This window comes from Drosophila mauritiana, chromosome 3L (genome assembly GCF_004382145.1).
Source record: "Drosophila mauritiana strain mau12 chromosome 3L, ASM438214v1, whole genome shotgun sequence".
NCBI classification, from domain to species: Eukaryota; Metazoa; Arthropoda; class Insecta; order Diptera; family Drosophilidae; genus Drosophila; species Drosophila mauritiana.
In genome coordinates this window covers 20,384,209-20,404,489 of record NC_046669.1, presented here as the reverse complement: position 1 = coordinate 20,404,489, position 20,281 = coordinate 20,384,209, and the positions used below count along the sequence as shown (strand labels likewise).

The 20,281-nt window shown below is 44.4% G+C and overlaps 6 protein-coding genes and 1 long non-coding RNA gene across 16 annotated transcripts; 6 read left to right on the top strand and 1 right to left on the bottom strand.

Moving 5' to 3' along the window:
• Positions 1-17: 17 nt before the first annotated feature.
• LOC117140785 lies at positions 18-3,806 on the top strand. Of its 2 annotated transcripts, none has more exons than XM_033303878.1 (9): positions 18-146; positions 219-596; positions 647-732; positions 787-888; positions 946-1,471; positions 1,536-2,956; positions 3,014-3,185; positions 3,238-3,582; positions 3,652-3,806. In XM_033303878.1, exons 1-9 carry the CDS (start codon positions 117-119, stop codon positions 3,781-3,783), a joined length of 3,192 nt encoding a protein of 1,063 aa, XP_033159769.1. In that variant the 5' UTR covers positions 18-116; the 3' UTR covers positions 3,784-3,806. The 2 variants fall into 2 exon arrangements, with proteins under 2 accessions (XP_033159769.1, XP_033159768.1); XM_033303877.1 differs by having other exon boundaries at positions 23-146; positions 205-596.
• Positions 3,807-3,891: 85 nt separating this feature from the next.
• Positions 3,892-7,873, top strand: LOC117140783. 7 transcript variants are annotated; one of them, XM_033303869.1, is made up of 10 exons: positions 3,892-4,054; positions 4,112-4,500; positions 4,566-4,651; positions 4,717-4,818; positions 4,873-5,160; positions 5,223-5,430; positions 5,489-6,939; positions 7,009-7,180; positions 7,239-7,583; positions 7,643-7,873. In XM_033303869.1, exons 1-10 carry the CDS (start codon positions 3,916-3,918, stop codon positions 7,772-7,774), a joined length of 3,312 nt encoding a protein of 1,103 aa, XP_033159760.1. In that variant the 5' UTR covers positions 3,892-3,915; the 3' UTR covers positions 7,775-7,873. The 7 variants fall into 7 exon arrangements, with proteins under 7 accessions (XP_033159760.1, XP_033159761.1, XP_033159762.1 ...); XM_033303870.1 differs by lacking the exons at positions 7,009-7,180; positions 7,239-7,583; positions 7,643-7,873 and having other exon boundaries at positions 5,489-6,110; positions 6,211-6,359; XM_033303871.1 differs by lacking the exons at positions 7,009-7,180; positions 7,239-7,583; positions 7,643-7,873 and having other exon boundaries at positions 5,489-6,110; positions 6,176-6,299.
• A 97-nt stretch (positions 7,874-7,970) lies between these two features.
• On the top strand, positions 7,971-8,983 carry LOC117140724 (seminase). 2 transcript variants are annotated; one of them, XM_033303790.1, is made up of 3 exons: positions 7,971-8,590; positions 8,643-8,681; positions 8,743-8,983. In XM_033303790.1, exons 1-3 carry the CDS (start codon positions 7,981-7,983, stop codon positions 8,961-8,963), a joined length of 870 nt encoding a protein of 289 aa, XP_033159681.1. In that variant the 5' UTR covers positions 7,971-7,980; the 3' UTR covers positions 8,964-8,983. The 2 variants fall into 2 exon arrangements, with proteins under 2 accessions (XP_033159681.1, XP_033159682.1); XM_033303791.1 differs by lacking the exon at positions 8,643-8,681.
• Positions 8,984-9,128: 145 nt separating this feature from the next.
• On the top strand, positions 9,129-10,110 carry LOC117140723 (seminase). Its single transcript, XM_033303789.1, has 2 exons — positions 9,129-9,786; positions 9,863-10,110. The coding sequence occupies exons 1-2, from the start codon at positions 9,129-9,131 to the stop codon at positions 10,081-10,083; spliced, it is 879 nt and encodes a 292-aa protein (XP_033159680.1). The 3' UTR covers positions 10,084-10,110.
• A 36-nt stretch (positions 10,111-10,146) lies between these two features.
• On the bottom strand, positions 10,147-13,696 carry LOC117140722 (nardilysin). Its single transcript, XM_033303788.1, has one exon. It carries the CDS (start codon positions 13,543-13,545, stop codon positions 10,315-10,317), a length of 3,231 nt encoding a protein of 1,076 aa, XP_033159679.1. The 5' UTR covers positions 13,546-13,696; the 3' UTR covers positions 10,147-10,314.
• On the top strand, positions 13,550-14,829 carry LOC117140725 (seminase). The gene is made up of 3 exons (XM_033303792.1): positions 13,550-13,627; positions 13,704-14,372; positions 14,486-14,829. The coding sequence occupies exons 2-3, from the start codon at positions 13,769-13,771 to the stop codon at positions 14,716-14,718; spliced, it is 837 nt and encodes a 278-aa protein (XP_033159683.1). The 5' UTR covers positions 13,550-13,627; positions 13,704-13,768; the 3' UTR covers positions 14,719-14,829.
• A 2,318-nt stretch (positions 14,830-17,147) lies between these two features.
• LOC117140726 lies at positions 17,148-18,492 on the top strand. 2 transcript variants are annotated; one of them, XR_004459432.1, is made up of 3 exons: positions 17,148-17,720; positions 17,790-18,215; positions 18,405-18,492. It is a non-coding gene; the product is annotated as an uncharacterized LOC117140726 (long non-coding RNA). The 2 variants fall into 2 exon arrangements; XR_004459433.1 differs by having other exon boundaries at positions 17,787-18,215.
• Positions 18,493-20,281: the final 1,789 nt, after the last annotated feature.

The window sequence follows — 20,281 nt, the reverse complement described above, 5'->3', positions numbered from 1 at the left end:
AGATTTGGACAAAAAGGTTAAGATGGGAAAAGAAGGTACAACTACGGAAACTCCGGTTCTGATAAGTGAAGCCGAAATGATGGAGCGCCAAAAGAACTACACCATTCGAATGCACGATGTTGCCGCCGCATGTGCCACATTCAGAAGTAAAGTATTGAACAATTCAAATAGAGTTGGTAAATAGAGTTGCGTTCCGTTTTCTAGAGTCGCTCCTTCAGTTTAGACTGCTAGAGGAAGAGCGGACGAATCAGGGTCGTTGGGATCAGTATCTTCGCTGTGATGGCTTGCCCAAGGTCCGATCCCCAATCGAGATTCGAACTTTCCTGGCTAAAATTCGCCACTTCGAAGATATCGAAGCGAAGAACTCCATTGACTGGACAATGGGGGTGGACGAACGCAGTGTTCTATCACAAAATATTTACCAAAAGGACTTGACGCGACAAGTGTTGCAAAGAACCACTGTCGATAATCCTGGTTCTTATTTTGAGAGTAATTTAAAGAAATGCATGGATGTATTGCAGCAGGTGGATATTCTGATGGATAATGAGGTGGAAATGGAGCGTATGAATAAAAGTGTACTGGCTGATCTTTTGGAAGTGGGTGGATATCCAACTTTAGAGCTACTAATCCAATGAGCTACTCACAGGTCTACAGAGATGTCCAACTGGAGATTGAAAGCCTCTTTGATCGACTTACCTATCGCATATTGCGCATGCAAAAGGCCTATATGGAGTAGGTGTTTTATTTGCAGGTGTTTTGCTTGATACATTCAATATCTCATTCAAGATCCGGTAATGGAATAGTGGCTAGGTGGAGTCACTCATGTGATCTATGGCGCATGGATCTCTGGGGTCTTTACAACGTTCCCATAATCTTTCAGCAATTGGAGTGAGATTCCCAAATAACTTATATCCAAATAGTAGTTTGTAATCGTCTCTCTCGTAGAGTACCACTAATGATTGTCGATTTTAAGGAAACTAGCGTCAAGGTCCAGGTACCCCTAAGTGTGCTCTGTGATTGTATAACCATCCGCTGTGTCCACACCAATTTTGACCACCACTCGTCGCATGCCAAAAGCTACGAGCCTTTGACGGTGGAGAGCATTTATATGCCTAATGCTGGACTCACTGACATGGAGGAGTCTGTGGTTGGTGAGTGGCTGATGCAGAACGATATCCAGGAGGAGACTTTGAACAACATGAATCGGAGAAGAGAGGAGTATGAAGAGCTGATGCAGCTCATTGCGGAGCGAACCGAGCAGGCTGCCAAGGAGGCGAAGTTTGGCAAGGGCGGCGATGGTGATAAGCGTCCTAAGATAGTCATCCCGAAGACCCCGAAGTTAGTGCCCCTTGTTCCTCAGGGCATGTATCCCGATGTATTCAAGGAGTTCCTTTTTCGCGAAGAGGATCAATACAAGAAGTTCCTGAGTACCTATTTCCATCCAGACAATCTTAGCTTGACACCCGAGGAGGTGAGTAGAGACAGGATTAATGTTTCGAAAGATTAAAATCTTTTAATGACTTATCTATTTCTAGGTTAATCTTAGGGAGTGTATTATTGTTGGCGGAATCTATAACATCTCCTTCGTGCGACGACCTGATCAAACGCAATTTGAAAAGTTTAATATAGTGCTGCACGAGGATGGACGTGTTTTGAGGGTCACACCCCAAGTAGTGGCCAAACCAGATAATCGAAAGTCCCGACTTACCGAGTATACTAGAATGACGCTCGGCACTTCCCAAATGAAGCTGAGCGAAGAGGAGCTCCCGTTCTTTGTGGTTACCGTACAGTTACCGCCACATCTGTGCAGGTGGGGCAAGCCCGAGGTGTGTCATTATCTAAGGGAGCTCCAGACCCCGACACGGGTTCCAGACAGGTCCACTCTCGTAACGCTAAATATACTTTCTCCCATACGTATATCATCTGAACTATCCAAAAGGGAGGATGGCAGCATACAATCCACATTGGCTAATCAGTTTTCACCACCCTTGAAATCACTCCTAAAGCAGAGTATTACCTATGGACATTTCCCAGTAAGGGGAGAACCGATAGCGAACTTTAATCTGGACAAGTCGCTAAATAAGATAGAAATTATGAAGCTGGAAAAAATGTGTTTGCCCCGCATAATTTCCTCGTTTAAGTTTCCAAGCGAATTCGTCGAAGACCATCTGACATCCGAAGCTCTGAAGGCAAAGCCAAACCGCTTAGTGAAAAGGCCTGATACCGAATCAGCTGTGGAGGCTAAAATAGCAGCGGAAATCTACTTCGAATATGAAACGCAGGAACGCCCAGAAAGAGCGTTTCCCACTTTCGAAAAGACGGTTGCCATAGAATTCTCTTCTGCTGATTTTATGCCATCCATCGAGTGTGCGGATAAAACCACCGCGTGTGGATTAGTGTCCACTTTGGAGGACATCAAAGAAAAATACTTGCAGAGGCCCCAAGAATTGTTGGATCAAATTCAGGTCCAAGTGTCCAAAAAGTCAGAGAAAAAGGCGGAGAAGTGGGAAAACAAAAATGCGGATGGAAGATCAAGTGCTTTTAGTTCTAGGGATCGGACGTCTTTTGCCAATGTAAATGCCAAAAAGACTCCTTTAGAACCTAAAACCAAAATAAATGAAACAGATATAATGATTACCATTAGTTCATCAGAAACTAAGATGGACATGGCAAGGCCTTCGAAACCTAAGTCCAGGAGGAGTGGTTCGGTGATGAAACGGCGATCAACCCGAAAGTCAGCCAGGTTGGAAGATATGGACAGGTTTCGTGCTATGGATAGTGAACCGCCAGTGTTGTTAGATCACTGGACAAAAGAGTACATCATGGAATCCCAGATCGATCTAGAAACAAACACACTTACGTTTAGGACGGATCGTTTGGGCATTTTCGGATTGGCCTTCAAGCGATACGAGCACTTTCCATTCCGCGATTGGTGTCTGCAGCCCAGTGACGATAAGTACGTGGTTTAACGCAACTTAAGGGTATTTTATGTATAAAATCCCATCCTATGCAGTCCGGATGAAGTCATACTCAGTCTCGACACATATCATGTGCGAATGTTCTTCTTCATCTCAGCCCGAGGAGTGCGGGGCTATGTGACGGATCTGGTTAAAGGATATACTGCCAAGCCGGTCAAGTACTTGGACATTGTCGAGCCAATCTCGGACTTTCGCGAACTGAGAAAGGTAGGCTTGTGGAGAGTTCCTTGCCTCTTTGACCCCGATTTTTATTTTTCAGCTACTCATCGAAAAGAATCTAAATATTTTTGCGGAAAACGATGCCAATTATTACATTACAAATGGTTACTTCTCCATCAAGCATATTGCCTTAGAATTGCACACCTACAATACCATGGCTCTGCAATGCAAGCTGATGAAGTTCTACCGATCTAGCTGGAATCGCCTAGCCCAACGCCGTGACATCATCGTGGAAATGAAGATAGCTAAGGACAACTCGGACTACTCGGAGGTCACAATGCGCATAACACCCGAGAAGTCAACCTTTGTCAAGATTTCCGAGATGTGTTCGGATGATGTGAATGTGGTCAAGCTTCGTTACGAGGAAACTTGGCGGAATGTTAACGTGAATATCCATTACTATTATTACTATTACTATTCGTAGGAGTGTTATCAACAATTCCCCTAACTGCAGAATTATAATGACTTTGGGCAGGCCATTTACTCGCTAAATCCCCATACCCTAGAGGGTTCCAATAAAGACGCGATGCTCTTCGTCTACATTAAGAGGCTTCTAAATGAGATTCGTCCTTTGAGTTACTCCTAGGGGATTTTCAAGATTTCTGTATAAATTTTACAATAATTCATATTGTCAGATTAGTCATTTTTGAGAATGTCATTGCAGTCAGTTAAATTTATAAACACTAATACAAAATACACAAAAACACATTTTTAAAAAATGGTAAAAAGGAAGAACCAGGACGCGGTTTCCAATAAACCAGCCGTGGAACTTCTTTCGGAGGAGGAGTGGATGGCCCGAAGAAATATATATATGCAGCGTTTGGCGGATCTTAAGACAAGTGTAGCCTTTATTGACGGTACAGTATTGTAATAAGACTCATATGTAAAATATATAGAGCAAAGTATTTTTCCAGATGCCGTCGAGGAGTACAAGGAGCTTCAGAAACAAAAGTTGCGTAACGACAAATGGAATAGTTACTTGGCTTGTGATGGATTACCTAATCCCAGTCGACCCGCCGAAATTCGAAAATTCATATTCCAGCTAAACTTTATGGAGCAAGAGACCCTCGCTAACGAAATCAGCTGGGTTCTTTCAGTGGACGAGGGAAGTGTTCTCTCTCAAGCACCGGATAGATGCGATAAGACCCGTAAAATCATGGAAAAATCAAGGCCAAACGTAGGACAGCTCTACGAAAAAACAGTGCAACGTATCTTGGCAACCATAGAAAGGGTACAGAGAGTTCTGCGTAACGACGAGGAGCTCATACATCTGCCAACATTTCAAGTCCGTGAGCTGGATAAGGTAAAAACATGCCGTTCATTAGAACTACTGTTCTAGGAATCAAGGTGTTTTAGTTTTCCGTCTAGATTCCTAATGAACTTTACGAGGAAATAGAGAGTTTCTTTGACAAACTGACCTATCGCGTGGTCACTTCTCCTGATGCCTTAATGACGTAGGGTCATGCGAATTCCTATGCTATTTCATCGTTTTGATCGATACCTTGCATCTTTCTCGTAGGAACAAGGATAGTATCTTGTCATGCTACTGCTATAAATGCAGCAACTTTGAGCTGGAGATATGGGGACTGCAGGATGTACCCATTCGTTTCAATTACTTGAAGTTGGTCATTGACTTTAGGGTACTGTCTGAAGAATCACTAATTCATATTTTCAGGCTACCGGTAATGTGCTCCGATCTGAACTGCGTGGGTGTGACCATTCAACTGCCACTCAGTGTGCTTTGCGACAATCTTACGCTGCGGTGTGTGCGCTCCTTCTTCGATCCGCTCTCCCATCTGGCCAAAAGCTTTGAGCTGGTCATCGACAGTTCTGTAATCCCAAACTGTGGTCTAGTGGATATCGCAGATAGTGTAATGAGCGAATGGATGGCCCAGATGGATATACAGGAGGATCTCATGGTTAAAATGGAAACGGAAATGAGGGCTTACAATGAGGCCATATCGTAAATATATATAGGGTTGGTCACATAGTCATATAGTCGTAATACGTAGCGTTTTCTTCCAGTTTTATCGCAGAAGCCGAAGCAAAAGAAAAGAGAAAACCTCAGAAGAAAAAAATAGCGATCCCAAAGCCGCCAAAAATGCCACAAGAGCTACCAGCTGGCATGTTTCCTGATCCACGCAAGATATTTCTGGAGCACGAAAAACGAGATTGCACTGACTTCTTTAATAGATACTTCCATCCAGGCAATATGAACTTACTGCCGTCAGAGGTATGTTATGTATCTATTAAATTGGTAACTATGTGATTATTTGTAATTCAATTTATAGGTGAACCTGCGTCGTTTCATCATCATAGGTGGCATAGTCTCGTTGGTCTTTGTGCGAAAAGCCAAACATTCCTCTTATGAGAAATTTAATATAACGCTGCATGAGGATGGCCGTGTACTACCGAAGTCTCTGAATATTTTGGACGAATCGAGTACGGAGGAATCTAGTATGCAGCCTACCAAATTGGATATCGGCACAGATATAATGAGGGATGCCGAAGGGGAAGCCTCTAAAATTCCACTGCACTTGGAACCAGATGAGCTGCCTTATTACTTTCTCACCTTCAAGGTGCCCAACCATTTGTGCTTGTGGGGAGAGCCCATGGTTTGCCAATTCTTCGATAGCGAAATCGAAGAACCGCCTTCGAAAGCAGAAGAATTGGTCAAAAAGCTAGACAAAAAGAAAAAGCCAGTGCGAAAGTCTCCCCGAAAGGAAAACGAATCAGTACTCAGAGTGCCTTCCGCGGCAGGGTCCGTAATCATGGCAGAGGAGAAGCCACCACAAAGCAACAGGCCAACATACCACCTGCCGGCTCGAGAAAATTCGGTCAATATCTACCGTCCCTCTGCTCTAGCAATTGTGCGACAGAGCGGTATGGAAACGGAGCAGATACAATATAAAAGTACGTTTAAAAACTGTAATCTGGTGAAGGAGCCAATATCAAGGAGAAATCTTCGCCTTCTCCAGGACCAATGCTTACCCAGAATAATATCCTCGCTTAGGTTCCCGCGAGACTTCCAGGATGAAAAGATGGAAGCACAGGCTATGAAAAAGATTCCGGTTACGCAACTTTACAAAAGGCATTTGACCGAATCAGTGGGATCTACGCAAATCGAGCAGTTCAGTTTCAATTACGAAGATCAGTCCAATCCAGAACGACTGTTCCCAAAGTTTCCTGTGACGGAAGACTTGCGTGTGGAGACTAACCGCACCGATAGTTCGAAGGAGGAGGCTACTATGCTTGGCCTTTTAAGGACGCTGGAAGACATTAAGGACAAATACTTGGATGCTCCGAGAAGGATTGTGGAACAAACCACACACGCCGTTAGAATGAGCAGGAAAGCTAATTCAGATCCCATTCCTATGACTCGATCTCGACGACAGAGTTATTTCGGCAGACGGTCTGTCAGACAATTGGGGCTGGACGGTAGCACCATGAGTATTCCTCGACCGGTGGAAATAGAGTATGAATTCAGTGAAACCAGTGACACTGGGGAACAATTGATTAAGTGCAGAAAAGATAGTCGACCGCCTTCGAGAACTTTATCTCAAAGCGCAGAACCCAGAACCGCCGCCCACTGGACTACCGAGTTCATTCTGGAGTCGAGTTTTAATAGGGAAAGTAAGGTGGTTATGGTGAAGACGGATCGATTGGGACATTTTGGATTTGCCTATCGACGGTACGCGCATTTCCCCTTCAGGCACTGGGAATTGGAGAAGAACGAGCAGAAGTAGGCGATTATGATGGCCCTTAAGCTAATTTTACCATAATTATTCATATTTTGAAATTGTCCTTGCAGTCCCGATGAGATCATCCTAACATTGGACACCTACCATGTGCGTGTAGTCTTCTTCATTACCAAGGATGGCATCCGGTGCCATGCGATTGATATACCCAAGGAGTACGTTCCTAGACCCTTCAAATATATAGATATCGATAAACCCATCTCGGACTTCGTCGAGCTTCGCAAGGTTAAATATGTCTAATCTTCAGAGAGAAGATTCCTTCCGTTTCTACGTCTCATTACAGCGCCTTCAGGACATGAACCTGAACGTGTTTGCGGAGCTCGACGCATGTTTCTACATCGATCAGGGCTATTTCTCGCAGAAGCACCTGGCAGCTGAGTTGCACATCTACGATGCCATCGCCGTGCACAGTAAGCTGATGAAGTTTAGCCGCAGCCAGTGGAACCGCCTGGCAAAGGATCGGGATCTCGTGCTTTGTCTACGCAATACCCGGGATATACACGATGGGTCGGAGGTCACGGTCCGGGTAACGCCCGAGGTTTCGACCTTCGTGGATGTTTCGGAGCTCTGTTCGGACGATACCAAAGTGATAAAGCTGAATTATAAGAATACCTGGCGCAATATGGGGGTAAACTCTGAATGTAAACAGTGTTGTGATAAAATGTACTTAATGTCCTTACCCAACAGACCTACTCGGATCTGCATCAGCTTATCAACTCCATGTATCCACATGCCACGGATATGCGTAATCGCGATGCCAACCAGATGTACTATATTCGCCAGCTCCTTCAGGAGATCAGACCCCTGAGCTTCTCCTAGATCCGCGAACGCTGCCCAATCAACAACTACCAAACAAACACAGACCACAGCGTACACTTTCCAATTACCAGCAATTAAACTCAATTGCCGTACAACGAAGTCTTGAATTATTTCCATTGGTTAGGCTTAATTCGTTTCTCCACACTTCAATTAGTGGAGTGGGTTAGGAACAGTCTGTTGTTTTTGCTCTCCACCCCTCGTCTGCAATGCAAGGTCTTTTGCTTTACTGCTTGCTGGCCGCCACTCTAGCCAGCATAGAAGTCCTTGCCCAGGACCTCAACCAGACCATCGATGTGAACAAGTTGGCAAAGATTGTGCAACGGCCTGGATTCCAGACCCGCGTCGTCGGTGGTGAGGTCACTACGAATGCACAGCTCGGTGGCTACCTGATCGCACTGCGCTACGAAATGAACTTCGTGTGCGGAGGCACCCTGCTCCACGACCTTATCGTCCTGACGGCAGCGCATTGCTTTCTGGGCCGGGTGAAGATCAGCGATTGGTTGGCCGTCGGCGGCGCCTCCAAGCTCAATGACAGAGGTATCCAGCGTCATGTCAAGGAAGTCATCAAGTCGGCAGAATTTCGCGAGGATGACATGAACATGGATGTGGCCATATTACGGCTAAAGAAGCCCATGAAGGGCAAGTCTCTCGGACAGCTGGTACTGTGCAAAGAACAGCTAAAGCCAGGCACGGAACTCCGCGTTTCCGGCTGGGGTCTCACCGATAACAGTGAGTTTGGCCCTCAGAAACTATTGCGTACGGTGACAGTGCCAGTCGTGGATAAGAAAATGTGTCGTGCTTCCTATCTGCCGACGGGTGAGTGGAATATTGCACGGCAATATGGGGTTAATAACTTTGGTAACTTTAGATTGGGAAAGTCATAAGCACTTTGATTTATTTGTAAAAGGTATTTAGCATGCACTACTTTTGTCTTGAGAACCTCTCCAAAAAGCATTATTTGTTTTCAGTTCACTTAACAGACAGTATGTTTTGCGCCGGAGTGCTGGGAAAAAAGGATGCATGCACCTTCGACTCCGGCGGTCCGTTGGTGTACAAGAATCAGGTGTGTGGCATCGTGTCCTTCGGCATAGGGTGTGCCAGTAAAAGATACTACGGTGTCTACACGGACATAATGTATGTGAAGCCCTTTATCGAGCAGAGCATTAAGGTGTTGCTGGCAAAACGATGATTAAATTTCAAAATTAAAGAAAGAGATTATCTGATACTTACTGTACTGTGTCGCAGATGTGTAAGTGGTATTCGTCCCGGATTAGCTGCATTCGCCACGCTTATAAACTGCCTTGGGTGGAAGGTGTATTGGGCAAGTGCCATTCCACTCCACTCTCTGTGAACAATGGAATGGCATCTTGTTTGCTGCGTGCTCACTTGCACTCTAGTTTCGACCCAAGTATATGGCCAAGAACAGGAGAAAATTGTGCTTTCCCTACCGGATGCAAGTGGTCAGCCGGGCAAAAATCTCACTCTCGATGTGGCACAGCTGGCCAAGATAGTACTTCCATCACCACACGAGACTCGCGTAATTGGCGGACATGTGACCACAAATACCAAGTTGGGAGGATACCTAACAGCATTGCTTTATGAAGACGATTTTGTTTGTGGCGGCACACTGCTCAACGAAAACATCGTCCTGACGGCGGCCCACTGTTTTCTGGGTCGGATGAAGGCGAGCGAATGGATTGTGGCTGCCGGCATTTCCAATCTCAATCAAAAGGGTATTCGACGCCATGTTAAGGACTTCATCCTCTCCGAGCAATTTCGAGAGGACGACATGAATATGGATGTAGCAGTGGTACTGCTGAAAACTCCCCTGAAGGCTAAAAACATCGGAACACTTAGCTTATGTTCGGTGACCCTCAAGCCAGGCGCAGAACTGGTGGTTTCCGGATGGGGCATGACCGCTCCCCGAGGACGTGGACCCCACAACTTACTGCGTACAGTGACAGTGCCAATTATTCACAAAAAGAACTGTCGCGCTGCCTATCAGCCCACGGGTAAGCTAGAATGGAACTTAAATAGGGCTTACTCCACACGACGGTCTTGCACTATTTATTTTATATACTTTTACAGCTAAAATAACAGACAGTATGATATGTGCTGCAGTGCTGGGACGTAAGGATGCGTGCACCTTTGACTCCGGTGGGCCGTTGGTGTTCAAAAAGCAGGTGTGTGGCATAGTGTCCTTTGGCATTGGGTGTGCTAGCAGCCGTTATCCTGGCGTCTACACGGATGTTATGTACGTGAAGCCTTTTATCGAGAAAAGCATTAAAGCTTTGCTAGCAAAGCGATAAATAAAAGCTTTCTACACTTAGAAATCATTTATAAAATATGTTCTGGTCTCATTTGGTTTCGCTCTTTCGGATTTGGCTCGCTTAATTATATGCATACCGAGATAGAAATACTTCGTATTTTGAGCGGTAAAACTCCACTGGTAACATTGGAACCTTCATAGCAATACTCAGGAGACATGATGAGCAAAAATAATAATGGTAATCAAAGTAGATTTATTGCACGGCATATCTTTACAATTTCTTTGCAATATTGGGATTGGTGTTGAACACCGGAAATACATACAGATCCTTTTTGAAAGCATAAATGTCCTTAATGCTTGAAGGGTCATCGCTCTCTCCCAAAATCTCAAGCTTGATCTTTTCGGTCATTGGCTTAGCTGAATCTGTTTCATATGCCATATCGTCCTGTGCGTCGTCTAATAAGTCACTCAAAGATCCGGATCGACTGGCTTGGGCTGTTGAATTTGATGTTTGATTATGGTTTCCCACCACTTGGACAGAAAGTTTTCTTAAATTGCTTTTATCATTATCATTGAGGAAGGTCAATACGTCCTCCTTCGTTAAATTGCTCAGCACTTGTATTTGCGCTTCTATCCGATTAAAAAAGTATTCCTTTGTGACAATTTCACTCCAATTCCTCAAAACTTCCTCATCCAAACTTGTGTCGCCCAGCTTTTTTCCACTAATCATAGTTTCTCGGATGCTCTTAAACTCTGTATCACTCATCTGGGAGACAAGTTCATCCATTCGAGACCTAAAGGCCTCAATACGTTGCTCCACGTAATCTGCTCGATGCTTTGTCTCCTGAGTATTTATGGTGATAAGAAAGGCCAACACACCATAGCCAATTCGTTGATGAATTCCCAAGCTGTAGCCCAATTGCTCCTGAGTCCTTAATTGGTTGAAGAACGGCTCCTCGACAATTAATTCCACCAGATCCATGATGCATTCCATTTTCAGATCACTCGGTCCTATTTGGTAGTAATTGGTTATAATTGTATTTGAATCGTCCTCATTTAGCGTTTTAGCTCTTAAATAGTATGATCCCAATGGGATTTGCAGTAAGTGATTATCCAAGGCCGATAGATTGTCCATTTTTTCGCTTTTATATGTGTCAAGAATTTTCTGCATTAAATCTATGGCTTGGTCTTCCGTAAAATTTCCCTGTACTAAACCTTTAACATACATCTTTTTATGAAAATTTTCCTTAAAGGATTTTATATCATCTATGGTTATGTCATCAACAGTTTCGTATTTGGAAATCATGCTGAAATGCTTATTTTCCAAAATGCTAAGGCGCAAGTCAAGATTAAGAGTTTTCCCGTTTATTAGGGCATTATAAATTTGTCGTTTCTTAAGATCCTTGAAAGCATTTACTTGGCCTATATCCAGCTCTACAGTTTGCATCATGTTTAATATGATTTCTACCAACAGGGGCAGCTTTTCATTGTACCCACTGACTCGCATAACCAATCCCTTATCACCGATGTAGAGGCCATAAGTTAGACCTGCCTCCAAGGCTGGGTATAATTGTTCGGCCATTCTGAATTCCACTAAGTAGGTAAAAAGGACTCCCAGCATATATTGCTTGACACTTTCACGAACTAGTGGAGTGATAAAGTACAGGTTTATATACCCATCTGGAAGTTTGAATATGTTATCCTGGCGAAACCAGAGTTCGCATAAATCATTTCTGATCAACGCCTTCGGACTTCTGGAAACATGTGGTTTTCCTGCTTCTACCCAATGTATTTTAAAATCCGTGGTTACAAAGGGATTTGGTTGGGGATAGTGCAACTCCTTTAAAGTCGCTGACTGTTCCCACATAGTTTGCCACTTTGAGGGCATGGAGATGGTTTTGAATTGAGTTCCAAACCACGGTTCTCTCTGATCGTACTCATTTTTCTCATATGGTATATAGGATGAGATCATTATATTAAAATTAAATTTATTCATATGCTGTCTCAGAAGCTCAATAGCCGATTCTTCGTACTGAAAATATAGCTGAGGTCCAGTGAGTACATCTTTTGATGGCAGGTAGTTGAAGCTCTCAACAATGCTTTGAACATGGTCAATGGGAGGCAGCTCGACTTGAAATCGAAAATTATTGTTTTCGATTTGTTGAGATTCCTTAAAGGAATCCTGAAGTTGATCGCTATTGATTATAAGCTTAACCCACGCAAATGTGGCTTCTAACACCTCGTCCAGGTGATAGAAGCCATCGTCAGACAGATATATGCATATATTGAACAAGGAGTAAATTGAGTTGGAGTCGAAACTACTTCCAGCAACTCCTGCCACAACGCTAATGCACCAGAGGCGATGACGTAGGTATGCACATAGACTGCCATCTCCCTCATAACCAATGAGTTGGGAAATAAACATATCCGGCTTGCTGCGGTAAAAGTCCTTCATTGGGGGTAACACCCAAGTCATCTCCAGCTTGCACACATCTTCAACGGGCTGAACTAGGAATACATCCCTGTAGAATTGCTCTCGAAAGGCTTTTTGGTAATTTAACTGGGATACGTCAATGGAGTTTTGCTGGCTAGTTGGAATATCTGCACAGTGGCGCACCAGCAATTCCTCCAACTCATCCAACGAAAGCTGGGCTTGGAGTGCAACAACCATTCGGTTGGAGCCGTAGTGATCTCGCCAAAACTTGTGAATCTCCTTGTGCAGGCTGCTATCATCAACGCCCTCCTTAAGGGTCTTATAATTTCCCCAACTGAAAGTGCCATGTGGATACCCCTCACTAGCTAGGCTCGCCAGGATCTGATCTCTCCGCACCTCATCTCTCATATGGGTCTGTTCGAACTCCGACTGGACGGCAGAGCGTTCGCGACTCATGGCATCGGGAAGCATTAGTGGAGCCTTCATTAGATTCATAAACAGATCCATGCCCCTATCCAGGTGAGATTGATCCAACTCAAAGTAGAAGCAAGTCTCCTCGTTTTCAGTATGCGCATTACTGAAACCGCCGCTTTTGGTCACAAACGAATCGAATTCATTCTCTACGGGGAACTTCTCCGATCCCATAAATATCATATGTTCCACAAAGTGAGCCAATCCCTGATATTGTTGCGGTTCACTAAATGATCCAACGCCAACAAGTACCGCACATGCCGCCAATTTTCCATTAAAATTTTCGGTGGAGGAATTCAAACTTTCTCTGGAAGTCCGATGAATTGACGGCTCGTCAATATAAGAATCCGATATTAGCATAGCACGTAATCCATTCGATAAGGTCAGGGCACGGTAAAGTTTGCTGTCACCATCTGATTTGTCTGGTTCTTCGTGATACTCGACCACAACTGAGGCCGTACTCATGGGATATTGTTGTCGACTAAGCCATTTTTGAACTTGTTTTGTAATTCTTCTTAGACCGAGGTGTGGCCTAAAACACATGCTTAGAACAAAACGACTAATTTTTAAACAATATATACATTTGGTGTACAACATTACGAAGTTTTTTTTGTGACAGCTAAGCAGAAGCTATAAGTTGGCATTCGAACGGATATATTTAAAAGGAATCCGCTAACTAGTAAGAAGAGCATCGAGGTGTTGCCATCAATTTATGTACTCATAATTCTAATCGAATTATTTTACACCTCAATTAGTTTTCCTAAGGCCACTTTATACGGTCAGAAACGAAGCTGCTGTTAAAATCCATTCAGTGCTCGGCATGAAACGTCTCCTATTTCTCTTTCTGCTGGCTGGTACTTTAATAAACAATCATGCCCAGCAGCACAACGAGACCATTGACTTGAACAAGTTGGCCAAAATAGTGCTGCCTCCGGCTTATCAAACCCGCGTTATTGGTGGCCGGGTGACCACCAACGCGAAATTGGGCGGATACCTAATGGCAATGCGGTACTACAATAATTTCATCTGCGGCGGTTCTTTGATCCATGAGCTCATTGTCCTGACGGCGGCGCACTGTTTCGAGGACCGAGCAGAAACGGAAGCCTGGAGCGTGGATGGTGGCATCTCCAGACTCAGCGAAAAAGGCATTCGTCGTCAAGTTAAGCGCATCCTGAAGTCGGCCCAGTTTAAAATGGTCACCATGAACATGGACGTGGCTGTGGTGCTACTGAATCGACCGATGGTTGGAAAAAACATCGGAACTCTATCCTTGTGCAGTACGCCCTTGACTCCGGGACAGACCATGGTCGTATCCGGCTGGGGAATGACAAATCCGGATGACGAGGGTCCGGGGCATATGCTGCGCACGGTATCAGTGCCTGTGATTGATAAAAGAATATGTCGCGACGCCTATCGGGAATCAGGTGAGAACGCTTGCAATGTAAATCCATGAAATGAAAGTACATTCGTGCATTATTTATATATTTAAGTTAAAAGTGCATTAATATCTTCTAAAATTCCCATTCCTTCTACGCAGTCTCCATATCGGATAGCATGTTTTGCGCCTCAGTTTTGGGAAAAAAGGATGCTTGCACCTACGACTCAGGAGGTCCCATGGTTTACGAAAATCAAGTCTGCGGCATTGTGTCCTTTGGGATCGGATGTGCGAGCAGGCGTTATCCCGGTGTCTATACGGATGTTCATTACGTAAAGCCATTTATTGTGAAAAGCATTAAAGCATTGCTATCCCGTTCCAAGACAATGAAGTAAACTTTTTGCATAAAGATACTGCAATATTATTTTGGCTTTTACTTAATATTATACATTTACATCGTGATATAAATTATGCCTACCTATCGAATGAAAGATTTGGTTTAAAATGATTTTCACTCAACTCTTCTTTGTAAAAATACAAATTTTAATATGAATATTTTATAGACTTCTGATTCGCTACTCATTAAAAGGGTTAAGTTGATGTCATTATGAATAAGTTGTTGGAACTTTCGCGTCCATGATCCAATGGCCAGCGAGTGACCATCCCATCCACTCGACTCCTTTGGGCCATTGCGTGCAGGCGGGAGTCGGCAGCTCCTTGCTGATCATTGACCGATTCCATAATTGATTGGTCCCGGGATGATGGGACCCCAAAACTGAGGCTGTGTCTTCTGGCCGTGGGGCACAATTTTTTAGAAACGACGTTCGACGGCTTGAGTACTTTTACTTTTGCCCCGGACACAACAGCGAAATGTAAATTAGCCGACCGAGTTCGCTAAAAAGTGGGGCTACCAAAAATTTATGTGGCAGGTTTTGAGATCGCATGACTGACTGCCTTTCGTCCGCTTGTAGCTGCATTTTCGAATTAGTTTAATAATACAATTAATTGTTATTTATAGCTTCCTTTGCGCTTCGCAAACGCAGCATTTAAGGGCGGAGGAGATCTGATGGCGATGGCCCAGACGCTGTTTTGTGGCACGCAAGGCCCAATTTGGTGGGTCCACAGGTAGACTTTGGCTTAACGGTTCTCAGCTGGGCCTAATAATAGAGTTGGCCAAGTTAGTTGTGATGTGGAGGCGGACTCTCCTTCCATCTGCGCCACAGGATATTCCTCACTGGACTTTAAGGAAAGCCCCCATAACCGACATAAATATCCACACAAGTGACACTTCTCATCCTTTCCTGCGGCGCTGGTTCGCATTAAGTTTATTTATCTGCTTTTAAATGGCATTTTCACTTGCATATAATTCTCGTCCTTCTCCCATGTAATGCGCACTGGAAACAAAGGCAACATAATGTAAGAGTCGCCACAACAGCACGAAGATGCCCAGATACTCCGAACTGCGCACTCCATGACTACCATTTACCACTACTATTTTTAGTAGTGTCATAAATTTATGGCACGTTGTGGCAGTGGCAGTGGCTACGCCGCGACTTGGCCCACGTGGAGCAGCAAGGAGCAGCATGGAGCAGCATGGAGCAGTGTGGAGCAGCCTGTAGGATAGGAGCTGATTTCGACATGCAAGACAACATGCTAGCTGGCACCTACTTTGCCCATCGAGAGATTTACAGATGGAGCCGTGCTGGGAATGGAAAGCAAGGAAAACCGACCCCAAACAAGTGATATCCATGCCATTTGCCAATCAAACAAATCAAATAGGTAGAGCGGATTCGGTTACAACAGTTTTATAGATCCCATTCCGGGATCTGTTAATTAAAAGATACACACGTACTTTTAGTAGAATAGAAAAGCAAACAAATCTTCGGGCCTGTACAAACATACTGGATCAATAGCGTCATTCTGTGAGATACATATTCTCGGTTTTACGATGCGCTCACTGTTTCGAGTGTTTGAATGGCTTAAAAGCCAATAAAATTTGCTGTTAATTGTTTTGGTAAATTGAAAATTAGGTTTTGGGAAAAATCATCGCCCAAGTATGCATGGAACGAGTTCAGGCTTGAGTTTCGTATCGGCGTTTCCAGTTTTATGTCCGTTGTTTGCCCAGCGCATTAACTTGGCCACTTTTAATGAACTTTGTGAGTGGAACCATCTGCCGCCATGCGATCGAGCGGTCATCAGCGGCCTTAGCCCTTCCAAACGAGACAAATCGAATCGTTTTGCCGAAAGCGAGCTGAACTTTAATCGGATTAAATGTAATTTAACTTACTTCTATGACTTTTACCACCATTCCAGCGCTGTGTCGGCAGAAATCGGTTAATTAAAGTTGTACAAAGTTCCAAGCCGATTTCATGCCGCGTTGAATCAACAAATTGTAAACTTTTCCGTACTATCCAACTAACTGGGGGCTGAAGGGCAAGGGAGCAGCACAAAAAGGGGAATCATTTGTACTTACTTAAGTGCTTGATCATGCTGATATCATCACCTGGCAACTTTCCTTTGTGCCCTGCGTACCCACAATGCAATTAGCGGGGTCTGCAGACGCCAGGTGGTCTCCAGTTTCTCGCATCTCCACTCTCATCGCCCGCAATCTTAAATCGAAAACCACCAGGAATCGGTAAAGAAATAAATACAAGGAATGTAATTTGTATTACATTATGGGTGCAGCGAAATTGGAGGCGGGCTCGAGTCGAAATCGCTGTGCTCTTCATTGCGATTCTTACTGTACTGAACATTATAAAAATGCGCCCTTCTATGCGATTCTCAAAAGTTTTAGCTAAGCTGTTTAGCAAAATGCAGATCCAAAAAAGAAAGGATCTCAATTCGTTTTACGTTTTCAAGTTTCTAGTTATACACTTTCTTATCCAACTCCCTATCAAAACCATATACCCTTCACATAGGGCAACACTGGCTCAAAAAATCGAGCCGCTGTGTTGACAGTTATTGATCGATGATATTGTAAACACAATGTCGAAATTAATTTTTATTTTGCTCTCTGTTTTCGGGCTTTTCTCCGGTCTGATCTGTTACCTTCAATTGTACGAACTCATTGTGATGAATTGTAATTGACTTTTATTTTGACTTCAGCGGTTGGTCTTAATGAATCCGCTTAAGCTGCCTCTAGTGCCGTGGACTTCCCCTTTTTCCTGTTCATTTTCCACGTTCAGAATGTCGGAGGGAGAGAGCAAAACGGTCCAATAAGTGACACTGACTAATTTGGAACCATTAATCTCGGAGCTGCTTAGCGTCAGTCACGCTGGTCGGGCAGCCATCAATACGCATCAAAATCGAATGCGAATAGTGCATGTTTACATGGATAGATGTGCAACACACCAGGGGACACACTTCTAGGTCAGCACGTACATATTTATGTGAGCTTGTATGTATTTCAAATTGAAATATTTTTCCATTATTATTTATGCACATATTCTTAAAATACCACCAGCAGATAAGTGCTATTATTTTGACCGCAACTGTGGCCCAACAGTCTCCATGACGAATGTGTGACCGCTGCGTCTCGCTTGGGTGTCGGTCGTTTGGTGTTCCTGATTTGCCTCCATTTCTAAGCCCAGTGTGCAGTACTCAGAGCCCATTCCGATTTTCATAGACGGGTCCAAGCGTAAGCCCACCCATTCCCGTTCCCCATTTCCGCGGACATTGAGGCGATTGCGGTCGTGGACTTGGACGTGGATCTGAATGTGAATCTGGACGCCGACGTGGACAAGGCGTCCAATCAAGCCGCGTGTCTGGCAGTCAACTAGTCACTCACTTTGGCCACAGAGACTGCGTCGGTCCGTCAGTCAAATACTCGCTTTAATTTCGACCTCCTCGCGATTAGCGAAGCACCAGGAGAAATATGTTTGGCGATTAAAACGTATGTTCCAAGAAACTAATTTTTATAGTTATAAATTTTTATTAAAAAATTTGTGTCTGGCACAATTTTTACGATATGACTTTTACAATCATTCATCTATTAAATCTTAGAGCAAATTTCCGCTAAAACGAAAATAATTGCTTTTAAAACAAAGAAGTTATTTAAATGCTGAGCTAATAAAATATTCAGGTTTATTTCCCGGTGTATTGCTGCATGAGTTGCTGGAGCTGCATGACTACCGGGCATAATTTCTGCACCACCGAACGAAATATGGTACCGAAATGAACACATTGCCAGGTTGGCGGTTCTGCGCACGCGCACAGTTGTTGGCCAGGCTTAAAGGCCCCTTCGTGGATGCCCTGGAAGCACTCCCGTTCCTACCCTGCTCCATCCCCATCCCCATTCGCATCCTCCGCTCCATCTGCGGCTCGCTTTGGCCTGGCGACACTCGTAACCGCAGGGCGACGGCGCAGCCCGTTTTCGATTAACGATGACCGTGGTTGAGGACCAAGACGAGGACGCGGATGGAGGCAACTTGAGCGTGTGCCAGCCGAGCGAAATTTAGCTGGATGCCCAGCCGATCAGTTGAGAAGCTAGAGCTAGGCTACACTGAAAAAAAAGTGAATTCAAGTTATTTTTGTGGGTGAAACCATTTAAAAAACATTTTTGTTATGTTGCAAGCTGCATGCAAGGTTGTATAGTATTTTCAAAAGTGTTATTGGACAATTATTTTTTAATTTTTATGGAGATCTTAAAATGGTTTGGGATGTGTAAGTCCGAGTTGAGCACTGAGTCCGCGGCAACGCCTTCGGTTTACATTTTACAATCCTAACAAGGTTAGGCCGGCCGATAAACGGAGCTGCACTCGTTTGGTTATAAGGCTAGGTTGTGATCTGGGGTTTTCAGCTGAAGTTGCAGTTGAAGTTGCAGCCGAAGTTGGGGGCTGGGGATCGGAACTTGGAACTGGCAGCTTGGAGCTGGAGGTGGCACATGCCTAACCGGCAACCAAGCTGCTATGCAAACACACACACACACACACACTTATAGGGAGCGGAATGGTGGCCATGGCTACGAGCTGTACATACGGAATTGCACATTAAAAATGAGCAATGGGAGTGGGCGGAATACGGAGGAATGGGGAGTGGGTTCCGAGGGCTTCGTGGCAAGCGGGCGGCTGATTCCAGCCGAGCGATGTCTTTTTCTGTGGCAGAACAAGGTTGGAATGGCCTGCGTCGCCGCTACCACCGTCACTGCACTGCTAGAAAAATCCTAGTGACACAATAGACTGACAACTAATAAACAGCATTAGGATCATAAATGTATTTCAATAAAACACGGCTTAGTAATATTCTGTGAAGGCCAATTGATTTTGCTTGCTCATTTGGGTACCTACAATGGCCACTTAAGTTAAACAGTTTTACTAAAGGTTTTTAAAAGGAAAGCACTTGGATCTCTACATCGTTGTCAATGGTTCTAAATTTATGTCAAGATTTTTTATTTAAAGTGTTTAGTCTTGAACAATCCAAAACATTAAACTGTTAAGTGTTGGAAAGATTTTTAAGCTGATACAAGGTTGCATTTTCATGCTATCTTTTACCGAATTAAATATAAATTCAGTATTTTCTTGCGGTGCACAGCCGACTCTGCTTAATGCAGTTCAGGCGAAAGGCGCACAAAGGGACAGCGAACAAGATGCCGAGTTGCTGATTGTGCGGGCAGCGCAGTCGACGCAGGCAGAGGCGGCCGCAAAAGCTTTTGTCGCCGCCACAAACATGGAATATGACAAGCTGGTGAGGAGCAGGATGAGATTCGGATTGGGATGGGATGGGATCGAGCTGAATGGGCTGAGAGCAGCAGGAGGAGCAGTGGAACGGGAAGATACTGGATGGTGCCCGGCATGCAAAGCATTGTTAAGTGGGGAGCAGGCCAAGTGCTACACAAAAACCGAGCGACAAAGAAACGTCGCAGAACGCTGCCGACGCACGTGAGTGGATGCATTTGATGCACGGAGCGAGTAAGGGATATAGAAGTTAGTAGATTAAAATAATTTTATAAGGAATGCATTA

Excerpts from the sequence above, each read along its gene's own strand:
- LOC117140722 (XM_033303788.1), bottom strand. The coding sequence starts at position 13,545 with ATGTTGTACACCAAATGTATATATTGTTTAAAAATTAGTCGTTTTGTT.
- LOC117140723 (XM_033303789.1), top strand. The coding sequence starts at position 9,129 with ATGGAATGGCATCTTGTTTGCTGCGTGCTCACTTGCACTCTAGTTTCG. Across the intron at positions 9,787-9,862 it reads CGCTGCCTATCAGCCCACGG|CTAAAATAACAGACAGTATG; the intron begins GTAAGCTAGAAT and ends ATACTTTTACAG.
- LOC117140725 (XM_033303792.1), top strand. The coding sequence starts at position 13,769 with ATGAAACGTCTCCTATTTCTCTTTCTGCTGGCTGGTACTTTAATAAAC. Across the intron at positions 14,373-14,485 it reads CGACGCCTATCGGGAATCAG|TCTCCATATCGGATAGCATG; the intron begins GTGAGAACGCTT and ends CCTTCTACGCAG.
- LOC117140724 (XM_033303790.1), top strand. The coding sequence starts at position 7,981 with ATGCAAGGTCTTTTGCTTTACTGCTTGCTGGCCGCCACTCTAGCCAGC. Across the intron at positions 8,591-8,642 it reads TGCTTCCTATCTGCCGACGG|ATTGGGAAAGTCATAAGCAC; the intron begins GTGAGTGGAATA and ends TGGTAACTTTAG. Across the intron at positions 8,682-8,742 it reads CTTTGATTTATTTGTAAAAG|TTCACTTAACAGACAGTATG; the intron begins GTATTTAGCATG and ends ATTTGTTTTCAG.
- LOC117140785 (XM_033303877.1), top strand. The coding sequence starts at position 23 with ATGGGAAAAGAAGGTACAACTACGGAAACTCCGGTTCTGATAAGTGAA. Across the intron at positions 147-204 it reads CGCATGTGCCACATTCAGAA|AGTCGCTCCTTCAGTTTAGA; the intron begins GTAAAGTATTGA and ends TCCGTTTTCTAG. Across the intron at positions 3,583-3,651 it reads AAACTTGGCGGAATGTTAAC|AATTATAATGACTTTGGGCA; the intron begins GTGAATATCCAT and ends CCCTAACTGCAG.
- LOC117140783 (XM_033303869.1), top strand. The coding sequence starts at position 3,916 with ATGGTAAAAAGGAAGAACCAGGACGCGGTTTCCAATAAACCAGCCGTG. Across the intron at positions 4,819-4,872 it reads ATTCGTTTCAATTACTTGAA|GCTACCGGTAATGTGCTCCG; the intron begins GTTGGTCATTGA and ends TCATATTTTCAG. Across the intron at positions 7,181-7,238 it reads ACTTCGTCGAGCTTCGCAAG|CGCCTTCAGGACATGAACCT; the intron begins GTTAAATATGTC and ends GTCTCATTACAG.